This window comes from Melozone crissalis, unplaced genomic scaffold (assembly GCF_028551555.1).
Source record: "Melozone crissalis strain CALT ecotype California unplaced genomic scaffold, PUWL_Pcris_2 ptg000231l_1, whole genome shotgun sequence".
Taxonomy (NCBI): domain Eukaryota; kingdom Metazoa; phylum Chordata; class Aves; order Passeriformes; family Passerellidae; genus Melozone; species Melozone crissalis.
Genome location: NW_026535993.1, coordinates 3,404,195 through 3,422,074, shown reverse-complemented (window position 1 = coordinate 3,422,074; position 17,880 = coordinate 3,404,195). Strand labels below are relative to the sequence as shown.

Here is a 17,880-nt window from a genome sequence, read left to right as displayed (position 1 = left end):
ACTTTGGATCTCCAATCTGGCTGCAGTCCAAGTCATGTATACTACGCTTTTTCCTGTTTGATGTTTGACTGAGCTGCATTAGCAAGGATACATTAGGGTGAAACAAGGACAATTTTCCCAAATAACAGGGTCCACCCTGTGGCTTAGCTGGTACACCATTCCACGCCCTGTCTCCACAAATTAGAAATATTCCTGTAGGTAATTTCATTGGTGCCGTGATGTTTGTGCCGTTACATTGATTGTAATGCTGTGGAGAGAATTCACTCAAATTCAGGGATGAATCTAAGGTGGCCCATGTGTCTTTAGGTTGATTTAAATTCTGGGCATCTAAGGGTTTGAAACTAAACCATCCGCCAGCTGTGGTGTTAGACATACTGGCATTTGCACTTCCAAAAAGATCTAATTCTTCAGGAGGAGAACGCAAGGAAGTGTTAAGTGATTGGATTAGTAAACATTGGCGATAGCCATCACTCTGACCTGCAGTATATCCTTGCTGTGCTGGCAATGTGATGTTAGACATGTTACGCATGCATAAAGTTCGATTACTTATTAAACTGCAAAATTCTCCAGGAGACCACACTGGAAGTCCTACCAAGCATGTTCGAAATGGATTAGTAACCCCTCCAAGACTAAGACAAAGTGATGATTGGTTAATTTGATTAGCAAGTGTTACCCATAGATTTTCTCTTGGCTGACTGAAATGTGTTATTCCTACTGCTTTAATCGCTACAGCGTTAAGCAGTATAATAAAAATAAACTTCATTTTTCTTTCCTTTTTGCCTGTTTTTTCTTCCTCCGCTGTCTTTTACCTGACTTGTTAGGCTGATTAAAATGGACCTGAGTCAGTCTTTGAATACACTGATCTAACTCCAAATCAGCATCCTTGCTCACAGGTATAGCATATGGCAAGTTTAAAGGCAAATCAGCTTTACAGCGAGCTGCTATAATGCGTGAGGCACTAGTAACTTCAAGCTCTCTAAGTGCTTGCTGCAACTTCCATCTAATATATGCTATAACCACTTGTTCTGCACTCTCAAAAAGCTCTAATCCTGCCCTTCCTGGCAGGCCAGTACTTTGTTCAAGAGCTCTAACCCAGACAAAATCTTGAATCCACTTCCCGAAACAAGGTCCACACCATAAATTTGCTATTGTCTTTTGTGAGTACCAATAAATCTTATTACAACCTGCACAAAGCAAAGCTATCCATGCATAGCACTTATCAGCATCCCTTTTGCAAACATAACAAGGAAGTGAATGTAAGTAAGGACCAGTATAAAAATCTGTCTCTTCGACCCAATGCAACCAATTTAATGGTGGTGATTGCAAAGCCTCTTCACCTTTCTTACTATATAAGGCTAATAGTTCAAGCTCTTTCTTTAGCGCAAGGCGTATTTTATTTCGTAATCGTTGTTCCTGCTCGTTATCTTCTTCAATAACTATATCCTCCCGAGGGTCCCACAACTGTAAAATTGTCCTAATCATAGAAAACTAATTAGCCTTATTTAGAAGAGGTTGTTCCCTTTCTAGCCTTCTTTTTCTTATCAGTTTTCAGTTTTGCTGCTCCTAATTTCACTGGTCCCGTCACTTTCAAACTTAATTTTTGTAATTTTTCAATGCAATGATCTAATGCTCTTTCAGGATTCCCCCTGAAGGGCCCTACAATAGAACGTTGTGTTAAAGGTACTAATTTTCTACACCTTACAGAAATTATACGTGATTTACTTTGAACCTTAATTCTACTTACAACACATTGTACTTCCCAACGATAATAAGCAAGAATTTTTTGTTCAGGAGACTCATAAAGATTTAAAGCGACATATGCATTTAGTCCCGTTTGTCTCCTTAATTCATCTTGCCAGTTTTTACCCCACGTGTGCTCGTGCTCACAAGTATGACACCATAAATCCCGTAATAATGATTGTTCTATCCAAAAAGTATTATCACAGCCCCCACAACGTAGAGCTATCCAGGCAGCACAATGTGGATCATAACAGTCAAGGCAATGTTCCTTTGCTGGATTTGTTAAACGAAAAGTTGATAATGAGTCAATAAAACCAATCAACTCCTGGGCCGTCCATAGTGACATGTCAGTGCTCTGTCCAACACTTTCGAGTGTCCCTTCAGCTGTAGCAGCAGCGGTTGTAGGACTAGAGGCAGTTTCTCCCTCAGTCGCTCCCTGTCCTCCTCTGTGAGGCGATCCACTAGAGGCTGCATCAAAAACAGGTTTAGTCCACTTAGCAGGCACCCACAAAGGTCCTGTAGGTGAAGAAACACAAAGTTACCCGCGACCCCAATATAATACTTTCGCAGGTTTTTCCCATAATCCTGTACTCGGGTTCTTATACCTAACCCAGACCTCTGTCTCCTCAGTATTTTTCTGACCTGACCTTGGATGATGTTTAATCGCAGGAGGGGTATCATCTTCTCCAAAAATACATAAATGATTGATCACATACAGAACCTTAGCCAAACATGATTGTGGGTCTGTTAAGTCTTGATGCTTCTCAATATACCGTTTAAGGGTACCGTTTGCTCTTTCCACTATTGCCTGTCCAGTAGAAGAGTGTGGAATACCTGTCACATGCTTAATGGACCACCGATTTAAGAATTTCTGGACCCTAGCACACACATAAGCTCGACCATTATCCGTTTTGATACTTCTTGGAACTCCCATAACAGCAAAGCAACTTAACAGGTGCCTAATAACATGTGTAGCTTTTTGTCCTGCCTGAGCCGTAGCCCATATGTAGTGACTATATGTATCTACAGTGACATGCACGTACTTAACTTTACCAAATCTAGGTACCTGTGTAGCATCCATTTGCCATTTTTCATTTATTTCCAAACCTCGAGGATTAACTCCCATGCCTAAACCTATTCCCTCATTATGATAACTACATATTGGACATGCTCTAACAATGGCTTTAGCTTCTGATAAACTCAGCTCAAAATGTTTTGCAAGCCCTCTTGCATTTTGATGATATCTGCTATGTGCTTCTCTGGCCAATGTATGCTTGTCAATAGGACAAGAGTTATCAATGGGTAAAGTAACCAATTTGTCTGCACGTTCATTCCCTTCTCGTAAACCTTCAGACCATTTATGACTCCTAATATGAATCACAGAATACGCTGCACTTCTTTCTCGTAAAGCTTTCCTTAATTGTATCAATAGTTCATACAATCGTTTATTATTCACTTCCTTAATTGCTGCTTCCTCTATTCGTCTGGCTACTCCAGCAACATACATAGAGTCTGTGACCACATTTAAAGGCTCCTGTAAATTAGACACTGCCCATACTACTGCCAACAATTCCAAAGTTTGTAAACTATCTGCAGGATCTGCTGTAAGAAGTTGATGCTTCCATTGTCCTTTTTCTTGCCAGGTGACAGCAGCACGCCTTGATTTCTTTCCCGCATCTGTAAAAGCTGTAATAGCTCCTTCTATAGGGCGTTCTTCTCTCAATGGTCGAGTAATCCAGTTCCATTCTGTCATCCATTGCAAAACTTTAGGCACTAATTTGCTGGTTTCTACTTTAGCAGATGATGCTAATAATGCTTCCTGCAAGTTCTTTGAATTAATCAAGTACCAGTCCAAAGTCTCTTTCTCCATAGGCAATCTAATGGTAGCAGGTTCTCGACCATCCACTTCAATAATTCTGAGACGCCCTTTTTTGACTAACACAGCCAATTGTTCAATTTTTGAGAATATTGTTCTCTTATGTTGTAGTGATGGTGACAACCATTCCAGAACTCGTATCTCCCCCGTTTTCTCCTGTTGTTGAGAGAGAGCACCAAGCAAATGGCAAGGACTATTCCAAATAGTAAGGTCAATAGGGCAGTCGAGTTGTCGACGAGACACATATCCCTGTTGTACACAATTACTAATTTGTTGCAAGGCAAGGTGGTGCTCCTTTGTCAGGTGTACAGGAGTAGTAGGATCAATACCCTTTAACAAAGGCCGCAGGGTTTCTAATAAATGATTTGGTATTCCCACAATAGGTTTTAACCACTGTAAATCTCCTAGCAACTTCTGTGCATCATGCAAAGTTTTAATGTCCAATTGTAATTCCAATTTTTGAGGTATTACTTTTTGATCCGTTAAAGTCCATCCCAGATATTTCCATGGTGTGGTGGTCTGAATTTTCTCAGCAGCAATAACAAGCGAATATGCTGAAAGAGTATCTCTAATACTGTCAATCTGCAGAGAGGAGAATGGTTGTTGCTGTGCAAACAAAATGTCGTCCATGTAATGATATATTATAGTTGCTGGCCACTTACGACGTAGTGGCTGTAATGCAGCATCAACATAAAGCTGACACAACATCGGGGAATTCCGCATGCCTTGCGGAAGAGTCGTCCATTCAAATCTTTTATCTGGCTCTCCACGATTTATTGCCGGTAAAGTAAAAGCAAATCTCTTCATATCATCAGGATGCAGCCCAATAGTGAAAAAACAATCCTTTAGATCAATAATTAAAAGTGGCCAGTGTTCTGGGATCATAGCTGGATTTGGAAGACCAGGCTGTAAGGCCCCCATTGGTTCCATTTGTTCATTTACAGCCCGTAAATCATGTATCAAACGATATTTCCCTGATTTCTTCTTGATAACAAAAATAGGTGTATTCCAAGGGCTCCTAGAAAGACGTAAGTGTCCCTGTGAATATTGTTCCTTTACTAATTCATGGGCATGCATAAGACTCTCCCCTTTTAATGGCCATTGCTTAACCATCACCGGTGCGTCCGTTTTCCAGGTGAGTGGAATGGGGAAAGTCCAAGCAATGGCAATTACCCCAAAGGGTGATGATTAGTTAACACCACTCCCAATTGTGTTAAAATATCCCTTCCAATTAAACAAGAAACTGTAGGTGGTAATTGAACAACTGAAAACACAGCAGATACTTGTTGATCATCAATACATACTAACAAAAGTGGTGATCTACTTGCTAATGTAAATCCTCCTACTCCGGTGAGCATATTTGATGATGGGAATAGAGGCCAATGTTGTGGCCATGCTTCTGGAGAAATAATGCTGGTATCTGCTCCTGTATCCAATAATCCATAAAGGGTTATGCTTTGATGTCCATGGGTAATTTCCACTTTTTGTTTTGGTCTATTTTGTAAATCCACAGTTAAAAGTATAACACCAGTAGAGCCAAAACCCTTTTCATCCCGCGTTTGTCCAGTAAATGATGGTATACCAGATGTCATTTGTGATAGTGGTATTAATTGTGCAATGCGTTGTCCTTTTGTTATTTTAATAGGAGGATAAAGGGTGTAAACCATAATTTGTGTTTCCCCTGTATAATCCGCATCGATAACACCAGGCAATACAAATAATCCCAGCATAGTTATTGAAGAACGTCCTAATAACAATGCTCCACATTTTTGTTCATTCAAAATGAGAGAACCCTTTACTCCAGTTGGTATCCTCTCAGGCCGATTCGTCATTAATGTGACGTCTACTGCTGCTGATAAGTCCAAGCCGAGGCTCCCTGCTGTGGCTGGTTGCAGACAGGGGGTGGCAGTGATGTTGCGTCGGCAGCTGGTGTCTCCGATGTCACGGCGGCTACTTGTGTCTGGGCGCGGCTCGCCTGCTGCGCGCTCCTGGGATAGTTTCCCGACTGGCGCCTACAAGCTGTAGAGTTGTGGGAACTGGATCGGCAGTTGTGACACCATATCCCGGTTGCTCGACATGTTCGTCGCGTGTGTCCCTCACTGCCGCATCTGTAGCACTTGAGGAATGGTCTCGAGCTCTGCGTGACCGCCAGTGAGCCATTTCGGAGAGGAGCAAGAGCAGCTAACACCTGACTTTGAGTAGACTCTGCTTGCTTTTGTAATCCTAACCCTAGCTCCTTTATTGCATCTACTATAAATGCCTGTGAAGCTGTTGGCATTAATGCCATTCGCTCTAATGCTTCCTCAATGGTCCAATTTGCCCCCAAAGTAGCTAACACTTTTTGTGTTGCTGGATTGCTATTTTGAAGAGGACACTGCTTCAATAGCGCCCCCTTCATGTAGTCTGCGACACCAGCCCGATCTATAGCAGTAGCTGCCCTGTCTATAAAATTCCCAAATGATTCTTCTCTACCTTGTTTAATGCCCATATAAGCCGGTAACCCTCCTGGTTCTTTAACCATATCTATTGCAGCACGCACTAACCGCATAGACTCTCTAAGCTTATCTGCTCCCGATATCATCTGTGCCTCTGTACGCAAAAATGCCCCTAAGCCCATAAGCTCATCTACTGTCACTCCATGTAATGGATCTCCTTGAGCTCGCTGTACAGCAACTGACTCATTTACCAAAGCGTGCCAATGTGCATTAAACAGTAACTGCTGATGCTGAGTAAATATCAACCGAACTATTCCTCTTAAATCATTTGGGCATAAAATCTGAGTATTAAAAAGATAATCTAACATTTGCCTAACAGGTTCACTTTTTACTCCAAACTGACTAACTGTAGAACGTAACTGAGCTAGCAACTTCCAGTCTAAGGGCTCATAGGCTGCTATATTATGCGTAAGGTTCCCCTGTGCATCATATTGTGGTGTATATGTAACCGGACATGCAAGACTAGAGACTACTTCCATCGCCTCGCCATCCCCCATTTGCATTACTTCTTTTGCCACAGCAGCCCAAGCTTCCCTTCTCTGCTTAGCCATCTCCCCCCATAGGTCACTGTGTGCCCCCGGGATAGGATCTGACTTTTTAAGGGTGCTATGCTGCTGGCATTTCGGTACCGAGACCGAGGTTTCTGGCGGGGGATTCAGCCCCCCCGCCGGAGCTGACTCATTCTGGGGAAGCGGCGGAGGCAAAGCCGGTGAAACCGGAGCTGGCTCGCGCGGGGGAAGCGGCCCCCCCCCTACTGAAGCCGAGGGTGAAACCGGAGCTGGCTCACGCGAGGGAAGTGGCCCTCCCCCCACCGAAGCCGACTCTCGCGGGGGAAGCGGCGGAGGCAAAGCTGGAGACGGAGGTGAAGCTGGCTTGCTCCCACCCCCATCATCCAACCTGCCTGAAGCTGGCGGCGGAGGCGAGCTCTTACCTGCACCATCCAGCCTGCCCTCCTCCCCCAACAGTAAAGGTGCAGACGGTTCCACACTATTTATAGGAAAATCCTGCACACCACTCTGCTGAGGACTCTTAGGCATAAGTATCTGAGTTACAGAAGGTGCCAGGGGATCATCCTCACGACCATACCCTATATTCTTCTTATAAGCTTCTGTTGCCCTTTCTGCTGCCTTTCTCTCAGAAACCTGCTGAAGCAACGTATTATACACCACCCGCCATAACTTGCCAAATTTCTTTGCTGACTTATCATCATCTAACACTGCATCCCACAGGATATCCCCAAACTTTTTCCACTCTGCTATCTCATGAACTGTATGTGGATTAGCAAAAATTCCTTTAGAATAACCATAAGCTAATAACCCTGGTAACTCCTTTTTTAAATCTACCCCTTTTACTCCTCGCTTTTCTAAATATGAGGAGAATAGGTCGTATGTCGCTTGCCTATCCATACCTATATATCAGCGCGCGCTGTTGCAGCCTTCCAGGCTCTCGGCGACACGTAGAGACTTGAGATACCTTTTGTAATCCTCAAGGGTGCTTTTAAAATCCGGCACCGTCCCGGCTGCAAGGACTCTCACCCAACTTCCCCGACCGTGGCGAGTTTATAATCCAAAAGAGCGAACGTTCAGAGTGCTTGCCCGCATTCTCCACCATTTGTCGGAGGAAGGAGACCCAGACACCAGTTGGTTCATCCAAGTCCGATTTATTGATCGAATACGGCGGGTTAAATATAGTTCTTAATAAGCTTCATACATATTGCAAAAGTTGAGCTCAGGATTGGTTAGTTACATATCAGCAACTACACCTACTTCTACATTCTTGTGCTTATTCTTCTGTTACATTCTGCAGATATTCAGCACTAATCTCACCTCCCTTTCCTCATGTTGCAGCAAGGCCATCCGGCATTCTTGTCTGTCAGCAGTCACTGAATCAGAGACTGCTGACCTCCCTTTCAAGCTTAACCAGCGGCATTAAGTCAGTATGGCCTTTCTCAGCTAACCAACTCTTAATAAAATCCTCCACAGGTTCCCCAGATCCTCAAGCTCTCCTGCTCACACTCCACCTTCAGAAAAATTTGGATTTCATTGGTTGCTGCCTCTTTAGCTTTTGGCTGTTTTGTGTTCATTGTTTTCTCCTATGTGCAGATCTTCAGGGCTGTGCTGAGGATCCCCTCTGAGCAGGGACGGCACAAAGCCTTTTCCACCTGCCTCCCTCACCTGGCTGTGGTCTCCCTGTTCCTGAGCACTGGCACATTTGCCTACCTGAAGCCCTCCTCCATCTCCTCCCCATCCCTGAATCTGGCCCTGTCAGTTCTGTACTCGTTGGTGCCTCCAGCCATGAACCCCCTCATCTACAGCCTGAGGAACCAGGAGCTCAAGGCTGCGGTGTGGACGCTGATGAATAGACAGTTACAGAAACATTAAGCTTCTGGCCAGTTTCTGCAAATCTCATGTAATAAAAGTCATCTTTGATACCACTTGGGTTTGTTTGTTGATATGTTCTTGTCTTTCGTTTTAGCGTTTTATTATTTACAACAGAGGAAGGTCAGTGTTTGTGCCATTTCTCATTTTGTTTCTCTCAACCTTCACGGTGGCCTCAGACTGTGTCAATGAGGTGCTACACTCTCAGTGGCTTCAGACAGAATAAAGGCTCTCCGAGCAGACTTTTCACCAGAGTTCCCCCTTCTGTCCCCTGCTCTGGAGCAGCAGCAGCAATGTCTGTGTGCAGAGCTGGGGCAGATCAGGGCTGGCACAGCAGCTGTGCCCAGCAGCAGCAGCACTTGGTGTTGCCAGTGCTGCTGCCGTGGCCCTGCCCCGCTGCCCTGGTGGCCCTGGTGTTGCTGCAGGGCCTGAGTGCTCTCGGGGCCGGGCACAGCCCTGGGGGTGGCAGTGCCAGGGCTGCAGCAGGGACAGGCCATGGGCACTGCTGGGGCAGCGCTGACGCCTCAGCCCAGGGCCTGGGGGCTCCAGGCTCCTTGCCCAGGCTCTCTCAAGAACGCGCCCAGGCCAATGCTCAGCACAGAAAAGCCCCGTGAGCAGCCCCAGGCTGGCCGTGGGCAGGCTGGGGGCAAACAGCATGGCTGGGGCTCTGCAAGGGCCCTGGGGCAGATGGGAAGGAGCAGCAGAGCAGGGGCTGATCCATCCCCAGTGCGCTGCACAGCCCAGGGCAGCGTCCCAGAGCGTCCTCATGGAGCTCCCAACAACATCCCCCCTCTGCAGCCCTGGCCTCTCCCCCAGCTCACACAGGTGCCCCATCCTTGCAGGCACAGACACGGCAGCACTGGCTCAGCAGCCCCTGTTTGCATTGCACAGAGCAGGGGGAGCACCCCCATGCTGTTGCTGTGGGGACATGAACATGAGGGAGCACAAGTGCCATCAGCCCCTGGGGCCAGCAAGGGCTGGGGGATGGCAGGGAAACACTCAGGTTTGTTGTGACAAACCATTGAGATCAGCAAATCCAACCTGCATCCTAATACCACCTTGTCTACCCTGAGCCTCCTCCAGATCATAGAACCCCAGCTCCCTCAGTTCCTTGAAACCAGATTCGTCTTCCAGACCCCTCCCCTGCCTCGTTGAATTTCTCTGGACACACTCCAGCCCCTCCATGGCCTTCCTAAATTGGGGCCCAGAACTGGACACAGCACTTGCGGTGTGGCCACCCCAGTGCTGAGTGCAGGGGAAGAATCCCTGCCCTGCTCCTGCTGGCCACACCATTCCTGATCCAGGCCAGCAGCCATTGGCCTTCTTGCCAGCCTGGGCACACTGCTGGCTCATGTCCAGCCTGCTGTCCATCAGTGCCCCAGGTCCCTTTGTGCCTGGCCGCTGTCCAGCCACTCTGTCCCCAGCCTGTAGCACTGCAGGGGTTGTTGTGGCCAAAGTGCAGGACCCGGCACTTGGACTTATTAAACTTCATCTTATTGGACTCTACCCATCCATCCAACTGTTCCCAGTCTCTCTGCAGAGGCCTCCTACCTTCCAGCAGATGGACACACGCTCCCAGCTTAGTTTTGTGTGCAGATTTACTACTGAAAGTCTCAACACTCTCATCCATGTTGTCAGTAACAATATTGAACAGAACTGGCTCCAGCAGAGACCCCTGAGGGACACCACAGGTGACTGGCTGCCAGCTGGATGCAGCAGCATTCACCACCACTCTCTGGTGTAACATTCACCGCCACTCAACTGGCCATCCAGCCAGTTGTAGATGTTTAGTTGATGCCCCTCGTTCTTTCAGAGAATATTAAAAAACTTAATAATTTCATGGTCAGTAGTGGTGTTCACAGAGGTCCCAGAAGAGGGAAGAGGAAAGGATCTGACTCCATGTTTCAGAAGACTAATTTATTATTTTATGATAGATATTATATTAAAACTATACAAAAAGAATAGAAGAAAGGATTTCATCAGAAGGCTTGCAAGCAAAGGAGAAAGAATGGAATGATAACAAAATCCTGTGTCTGACCAGAGAGACACAGCTGGACTGTGATTGGCCATTAATTAGAAACAATGACATGAAGCCAATCACAGATCCACCTGTTGCATTCCACAGCAGCAGATAATTATTGTTTATATTTTGTACCTGAGGCCTCAGCTTCTCAGGAGCTAAATCCAAGCAAAGGGATTTTTCAGAAAATATCATGGCTACAATGGTCACTGTGCCCCAAACAGCCTCTGACCACCTCTGATCTGCCACCAGCCCTTCTCTGTTTGTGACCAGCAGGGGACAGAGCTTTCTTTGGCAGTGGGAATTGCAGGAAACCTCCCCAAAGTGCACCTTGGAAGGTTCAGCCTGGTACTGAGAAGAAAGCAAAGTCCCTCGCAGGGCAGCATGTTGGTGCTGGAGGTGTGGCAGCGTGAGGCTGGGCCATGGCCGGGCTCTGTGTGCCAGGAGCTGGCAGCGCTGGGTGCAGGGACCCCAGAGAGGGCACAGCAACACTGGGTGAGAAATGCTGGGGCACAGCGAGATGGGCGAGTGCAGCCGGCCAGGGCAGAGGAGCAGCACGCCCAGGGGGCACAGCCTGCAGGACAGATGGCCAAGGGCTGGGCAGGGCTGGCAGGGCCACAGGCACCCAGGCCTTTGTGCCCTGGCCTCGGGCAGCACCTCTGGAGGCCCCACAGGAGGAACTTTCCTGGCAGGGGCTGCACTTTGCTTCCCCCTCGGCCTCCCTGGGGAGGCTGGCAGGGGCTGCAGGTTGATGCCATTTGTCCTTGCTGCCCCTCACATCCCCCTGGCCCACCAAGAGCCCCGAGGCAGCCGTGAGGGACAGGCCCTGCTGGCCCAGGCTGGGCTCAGGGCTTGGCCTTTCTGCTTCCTGCAGCCAAGCCAGGCCTTGCTCAGCATTGCAGTTCCCTGCTCACAGCCTTGGGCTCCCTGCAATCCTGGCCTCAAGGATCTGCTCTCACCAGGCCCTGGGCAGCCTTGGGCACTCCCTTCGCTCCCTGGGGCGCAGCCATGCTCCAAGGCACTTGGAGTTTTGCTGCTGACTCCTTGAGCAGCTTCTTCATCCTTCTCTGCGTGTCTGAGGCTCCTGGACCCAGCCCCAAATCCAGCGTGGGGCTGATTAAAATACAGAAAGGCCTCAGGAGCTCTTTGTCTCCCTTCCACTGTCTTTGGGTCTCCAGGGCTTGTGCAGTGATTGGAGTCAGTTTGGAGTTGTCTTCAGGAGGAAGATGTCAAAATGCACCTCATGATTTTTGTTTTTTTAATCACATCAGTATTTTTTTATTTTTTAGTTATGAGAAGAGGGGATAGAGGCATTCCCCAAGTGATCTGGATGCTGAATGTCTCCTTAGGATGTCTGGGCATGGAGAAGAATGAGCCCCTTGCAGGCTGAGCCTGTTTGGACAATCGGCTCCTCTACCCCAGCCTCACCATGTCTGACAACACCCACCTGGGACTGACACCCCAAAAAAAAAGAAAAATTTTAGCATTTTACCTTATAAATAAAATTTATTAATGACAAAATTATAATTATATTATTTTAGTTTAGGATAGTCTTATACAATATTTTTATTACCTAATTTGTATATATATATTAAAACTGGATACATTTCTAGCAACCAAGAAAATTATTCATCATTGGTTCTAAGTAACACAATTCCCTTCATGAATTAATTAATTAATTTCTATTGGCTATTTATTTCTTTCTCTTTACGTTAATTAGGTATATTTGTAGTCTTTTTGTCATCTTTTTTATCATCTTTTTCTCAGACAGGGTTGGGGGGGCCGTGCACTTCGAGGTTCCCGGAGACATTTCTGGGGCACATTTGGGGCAGTTTTGGGTCTGGGGAGGGAATTCAGAGAGAACTTGAGGGTCGGGAGGACACTTGGGGAAGCCGGGTGGGCACTTGGAGGGGCACTCAGGGATTCTGAGGGACAGTTCAGGGTCCGGGGCAGCACTTGGGGGTCCAGGGGGACCCTTGGAGGTCAGGGAGGGGAATTTGGGGCCCTTCGGGGTCCGGGCGGGCCCTTGGGGGGCTCGGACGGGGCTCTCTGGGGTGCGGGGGGTAATGGGAGTTGTAAGCGCGGGTATCATTCGGTTTAACGGAGCCGCGGAGCATCACGGGAGTTCTGGGCGCAGCTGCAATGGCCCTCGGTGTGGCGCGGGGCATGAGAGGAGATGAAGTCCCGGCTGCAATAGCGCTGGACATTCACCGCGGAGCATGATGGGAGCTGTAGTCCACGAAGTGGTTGGAACGAAATGTTTGGGAGTCCGGGACGGCTCTTGGGGGACACCTTTGCGTCCGTGCCCCGACTTGAGATCCTCTGGGGGAACGTAAACGGCACAGGAGACCTTGGGAGGAGCTCGGAGAGCTCCAACCAGGCTCTTTAGGGCCCGGGTCGCGGCCGGAGTTTTAGGCGCGGGACTGTGTTCTGAGGGGCTCTGGGGCCACGGGGGACGAGAGGAGATGAATTCCCAGAAGTGGCTGTACCGGCCATCTGTGGGGGTGGGAGCACTCAGGGGTTCGGGGGTGCTTATGGGAGTCCCGAATGGGCGCTGAGGGGGCACTGTGGGATCCTGGAGGTTCTGTGGAGCGCGGGGCATGACGGGCGTTGTTGTTTTGGCTGCAATTGGGCTCAATCGGCCCGCGGGGCATGATGGGCGTTGTAGGCAAAACCAGAAAATACGGCGCCTACCCTAGGCACCCCTCTCGAGGCCCCGGCCTCTGGCGCTGAATGGCTGCAGGCTGTGATGGGCGGGAGCCTCGGCAAATGGGAGGCGGTGGAGGCGGGAGCAGCCAATGCACCCTCTCCTGTCCCTCCCAGTACAGACCAGTCCCTCCCAATACACCTGAGTTCATTCCCGGTCCCTTTCCAATTCCCCCCAGTCTTCCCCACTGCTCTCAGTGACTTTGCGATTCCAAACCTAGACACTGGGGCTGCTGGCTCTCCCAGGGAAGGAGCTGGACAAGGTGTCCTTCGCCCAGGAGCTGTAATTTGGATTGTCACTTGCCACTGTTCTTCTGAACTCTTCTCTGTTAAGCAGATTGGCCCTGAATGAGCTGGTGGCTCTCCAGTAAATGGTCCTGGGAGCAGCCAGGGCTGAGAATGAACTGAGTTTCTCCTCTTGCCATTGTCGGTGCCATGTCTGGGTGTGCAGATGAGTCTCTTATCTCTTGACCTGAGGCAGCCCTGTTTGGAGGCTGCACTCACAGGCACTGCTATTGTGTAACAGATGACACCAGATTCTTGGGATGGCTTTCCAGAAATGCACCATGGTTAGGGGAAAAGCTTTGTTCTTGCCCTTGCAATGGATTTGCTCAGGGCCAGGATCACAGGTTTGTTCCGAAGGCTGTAGATGAATGGGTTTAAGAATGGGTACAGGACTGTATTCAGCAGAGCTACAATTCTGTTGGTGCTCAAGGAAACAGATTCTGCAGGACATGTGTAGAGAGCAATGCAGCTCCCGTAGGCAATGGATAAGGTGATGAGATGGGAAGAACACGCAGTCAAAGCTTTCTTCCTCCCAGAGGCTGCTGGAAGATGCAGAACACAGAAAAGGATGCAGATGTAAAATGCCAGAGTCAAACACAAGGAACCCAGCACAACACAGGATATGAAGACAGAGTCTATTTTCCAGAGCAGGCTGGTGTCAGAGCAGGACAGTTTGAACAAGGGGGAGTTGTCACAAAAGAAATGGGGGATCTTGGAGCCACAGAAGGACAGCTCAGAGAGGAAGAGCAGCCGGTAGCTCAGCAGGGCAAAGCTGAGGATCCAAGCAGCAACAACCAGGCGGACACAGAGCTGAGGCTTCATGATGGCAGCATAGAGCGAAGGTTGGCAGATGGCAACATAGTGGTCAAAGGACACGATAACGAGCAGCATGAACTCTGTGCAGCCCATAGCAAAATAGAAATAGTTTTGGGCAAAGCAGCTGCTTAGTGAGAGAGTGTTCTGACCAGAACTCAGCATCACAGTTTGATGCTTGTGGAGGATGTAAACCAGATTTCCAGGAAAGCCAGGTTGCTGATGAAAAAGTACATGGGGGTTTGCAGGTGGTGATCCACACACACGAGGAAAATGATGGTTGCATTCCCCATCACTGTTGTCAGGTACATGAGCAGAAGGACCAGAGAGAAAAATACCTGCAGCCTTGGATCCAGCTCTGGAAAACCCTCTAGGATGAACTCAGTAACTGCTGTTTCATTTTCTGGTCCCATGCTGAATTCCAGCTCATCCTGCTGAGACAGGAACATGGCAAAAACAAGTGGGAAAATTTCACAGTCTGGACAAACATTTCTATCCTTCCTTCTCTGCTTTTTTCTTTTCCTGCAGTCTTGCTATAGAGCACAGAGATCGTGCTCCAAACAATTCTCACACCCTGATTGTTCTGTTTACCATTTCAGGTAGAGATGCCAGGGGTTTATTGTATTCTTTCTACCTTTTCCAAACACTCCCAAAAAGTTCTTTCACCAGAACAGAGGATTCTAAAGAGTTCTTGGCTATTTCCCCCCTTTCGTGGGAAATTCCCAGCTCACTCAGACCTACTGCAAAATCTGTCACACCCATGTGCCAAACACCTCTCATCTACAGCGCAAACACTAAACTGTGAAATTACATCCAATCTGTACATTGAAGTTCCTTGTTTCTACTTTTCAGTACCTGCCTTTGGACAGGAGTCCCTGAGGATCTGTTGATTCCAAAATAAGCAATCCCAAGTATCTCTTTTGCAACCCTCTGCTTTCTTCCACAGCTTTTCCCTCTCTGGCTTGTCAGGAAAGGAGTGGGGAGGGCAGAATAGGGACCAATTATAACTTGGTTTTTGAGTGCTCCAAATGAGGACTGGAATTTATTATGGATCCACACAGAGTGTCACAATCTGAGCTGTCTCCTGTCTGCACCAAAATGCACCTGTTCCCATGCAGTCCTTCATTGCCATTGATAGCAAATAACCCAAGTGCAGAGTGAGAGATTTGTAATTTTTGCTTTGTGTGCCAGATGGGAGCACCCAGCCTCCAAATGTTCTCTTGTCTCTACTGGTTACAGAGGGAGCCTCAAGACAACAAATTCTCCTGGGTGCCTGCAGGGAATAGATTAAACTCACTTTTCAAGTCTCAAATGCTGGATTAATTAAGTAATTAAGTTACTCTGTTTTGACATCAAAATGCACAGCTAAGGAAAGATACATGAGAAAAATATATGCAATAAAGACTGTATTTTCTAATAAAGTCTAAAATAAAGCTATGTCTAAGAAAAAGGTATTTTCCCTTTCAGGTTTTTTGGTTTGCTTTTAGACATGAAGAGCAGAGCAGGTGACTTTGAAAATAGGATTATTTAAAATGCCGGGGAGAAGAGGAGAGGGAGGGTCTGAAGCAGTGAAACAAAGCTCTGTTGATGACAACCAGAGCACCGAAGTCACTGGACCCCTGGGTGGCCCAAGGACTCTCCCATCTCATTGTCCACACAGAGCAGAGCAGAGGCTGGTCTGAGACAGGCCATCAACTTGAAACCAAGTGACTGAGCTCAGTCAAGAGCCCTCAAAATGAACCAGCTCCAAAATGAACAAAAATTAGTCACCTTCGAAATTAACTGTGGGACTGAAATGTTTGGGAGCTCTCCAGGTGGGGCCTCGGGGCAGCCCTCGAGATGAGCAGATCCTGCTGTGCCCGGGCCGATTCTTGTGCATAAATGCAGTGACCACCAGCCTGACTGGAGGCTCTGATGCTTCAGAGACTCCTGTAGCGCGGGTATCATACGGTTTAACGGGGCCGCGGAGCATCACGGGAGTTCTGGGCGCAGCTGCAATCGCTCTCGGTGGGGCGCGGGGCATGACGGGAGATAAAGTCCCGGCTGGAATAACGCTGGACTTGCGCCGCGGAGCATGATGGAAGCTGTAGTCCCGAGAGTGGCTCGAACACAATGTTTGGGGGTCCGGGAAGACGCTTGGAGGACACTTTTGCGTCCGAGCCGCGACTTGAGGTCCTCGGTGGAACTTAAATGGTTCGAGAGCCCTTAGGGGGAGCTCGGGGAGCTCTAACCAGGTTCTTAAGAGCGCGGGGCACGGCAGGAGTTTTAGGCGCCTGTGTTCTGAGGGGCTCTGGGGCCACGGGGGATGGGAGGAGATGAATTCCCAGAAGTGGCTGTACCAGGCATCTGTGGGGTTGGGCTCACTCAAGGGTTCGGGGACGCTTTGGGGGGGTCCCAAATGAGCGCTGAGGGGGCACTGCGGGATCCTGGAAGGCGTGGGGGACACTTATGGAACAGATGGGGGCGGATCCCGGTGTTCTGTGGAGCGTCGGGCATGACGGGAGTTGTTATTCCGGCTCTAATTGGGCTCAATCGGGCCGTGGGGCATGATGGGAGTTGTAGGCAAAAAGGAAAGGCGCCAATCTAGGCACCACCCCCAAAACCGGGTCCCTTGTGCTGATTGGCTGCGGTAGGTGATTTGCGGGAGCCTCGGCAAATGGGATGCGGTGGAGGCGGGAACAGCCCATTCACCCTCCTCCAGCCCCTCCCGGTACTGCCCAGTCCCTCCCAATACGCCTGAGTTTATTCCCAGTCCCTTCCAGTTCACCTCAATTTCATCCAGAGGATGCCCCAGTGTCCCCAGTCTTCCCCGCAATGTCCCCAGTGTCCCCAGTTTGCCCCAGTATCACTCCCAGTATGTCCCAGTGTACCCCCACAGTCCATCCCCCTCCACCCAGATTCCCCCTCAGTATTCCTCGTATTCCCAGGTTGTCCCACTCCTCCTCAGTATCACTCCCAGTATGTCCCAGTGTCTCCCACAGCCTTCCCAGTTTTCCCCAGTATGTCCCAGTCCTCCCCAGTGTTTCCAAGGACAGTTGAATTTCTGTCGGCGGCCGTGGCAGCCAAACCCAGCAGTGGGGTCAGTGCAGTGCCCATGGCCACAGCCCCTTGCAGTGGCCCCGTGCAGCTTGGGTGTGGGATCTCAGTCTCTCAGAACTGGGGCGCAGGGTGAGCCAGACCCCCCCTGGGGGGCTCGGGAGTCCTGGAATGCTGCCAGAGATGTCTGGTGGCTGGACTTTGATCCCACATGGGAGATGACATCAGTATGAGGACGGGAGGATTTCACTGGGGTGAATGGTGAAGGGACAAGTTAATTGGAGTGTGAGATACAGGGTTTAAGATCCCTGTACAGGGGGGTCTAGAGAGGCAAGATGGAGGGATTGGGGCATGCCCTTCTCCTTCTTCTTCTTCCTCTGGGCCTCCATCTTCTGTGGTGATGTTGGCACTCCGGGATTGGACCTTACTAGGGGAACACTGGTTAATAAGGGTAGAGGGTATTGGAGAAAAATGATAAATATTGTATACGTAACTCCGGGTATAAAGATAGGTGACCGCCCCAGGGGCTTT

The 17,880-nt window shown here is 48.8% G+C and overlaps 1 protein-coding gene across 1 annotated transcript; it reads right to left on the bottom strand.

The window, feature by feature from the left end:
• Nucleotides 1–13,785: 13,785 nt before the first annotated feature.
• LOC128949449 (olfactory receptor 49-like) lies at nucleotides 13,786–14,726 on the bottom strand. The gene is given in 2 exon segments (XM_054294308.1): nucleotides 13,786–14,480; nucleotides 14,483–14,726. Coding segments are annotated over 2 exon segments (939 nt in total).
• Nucleotides 14,727–17,880: the final 3,154 nt, after the last annotated feature.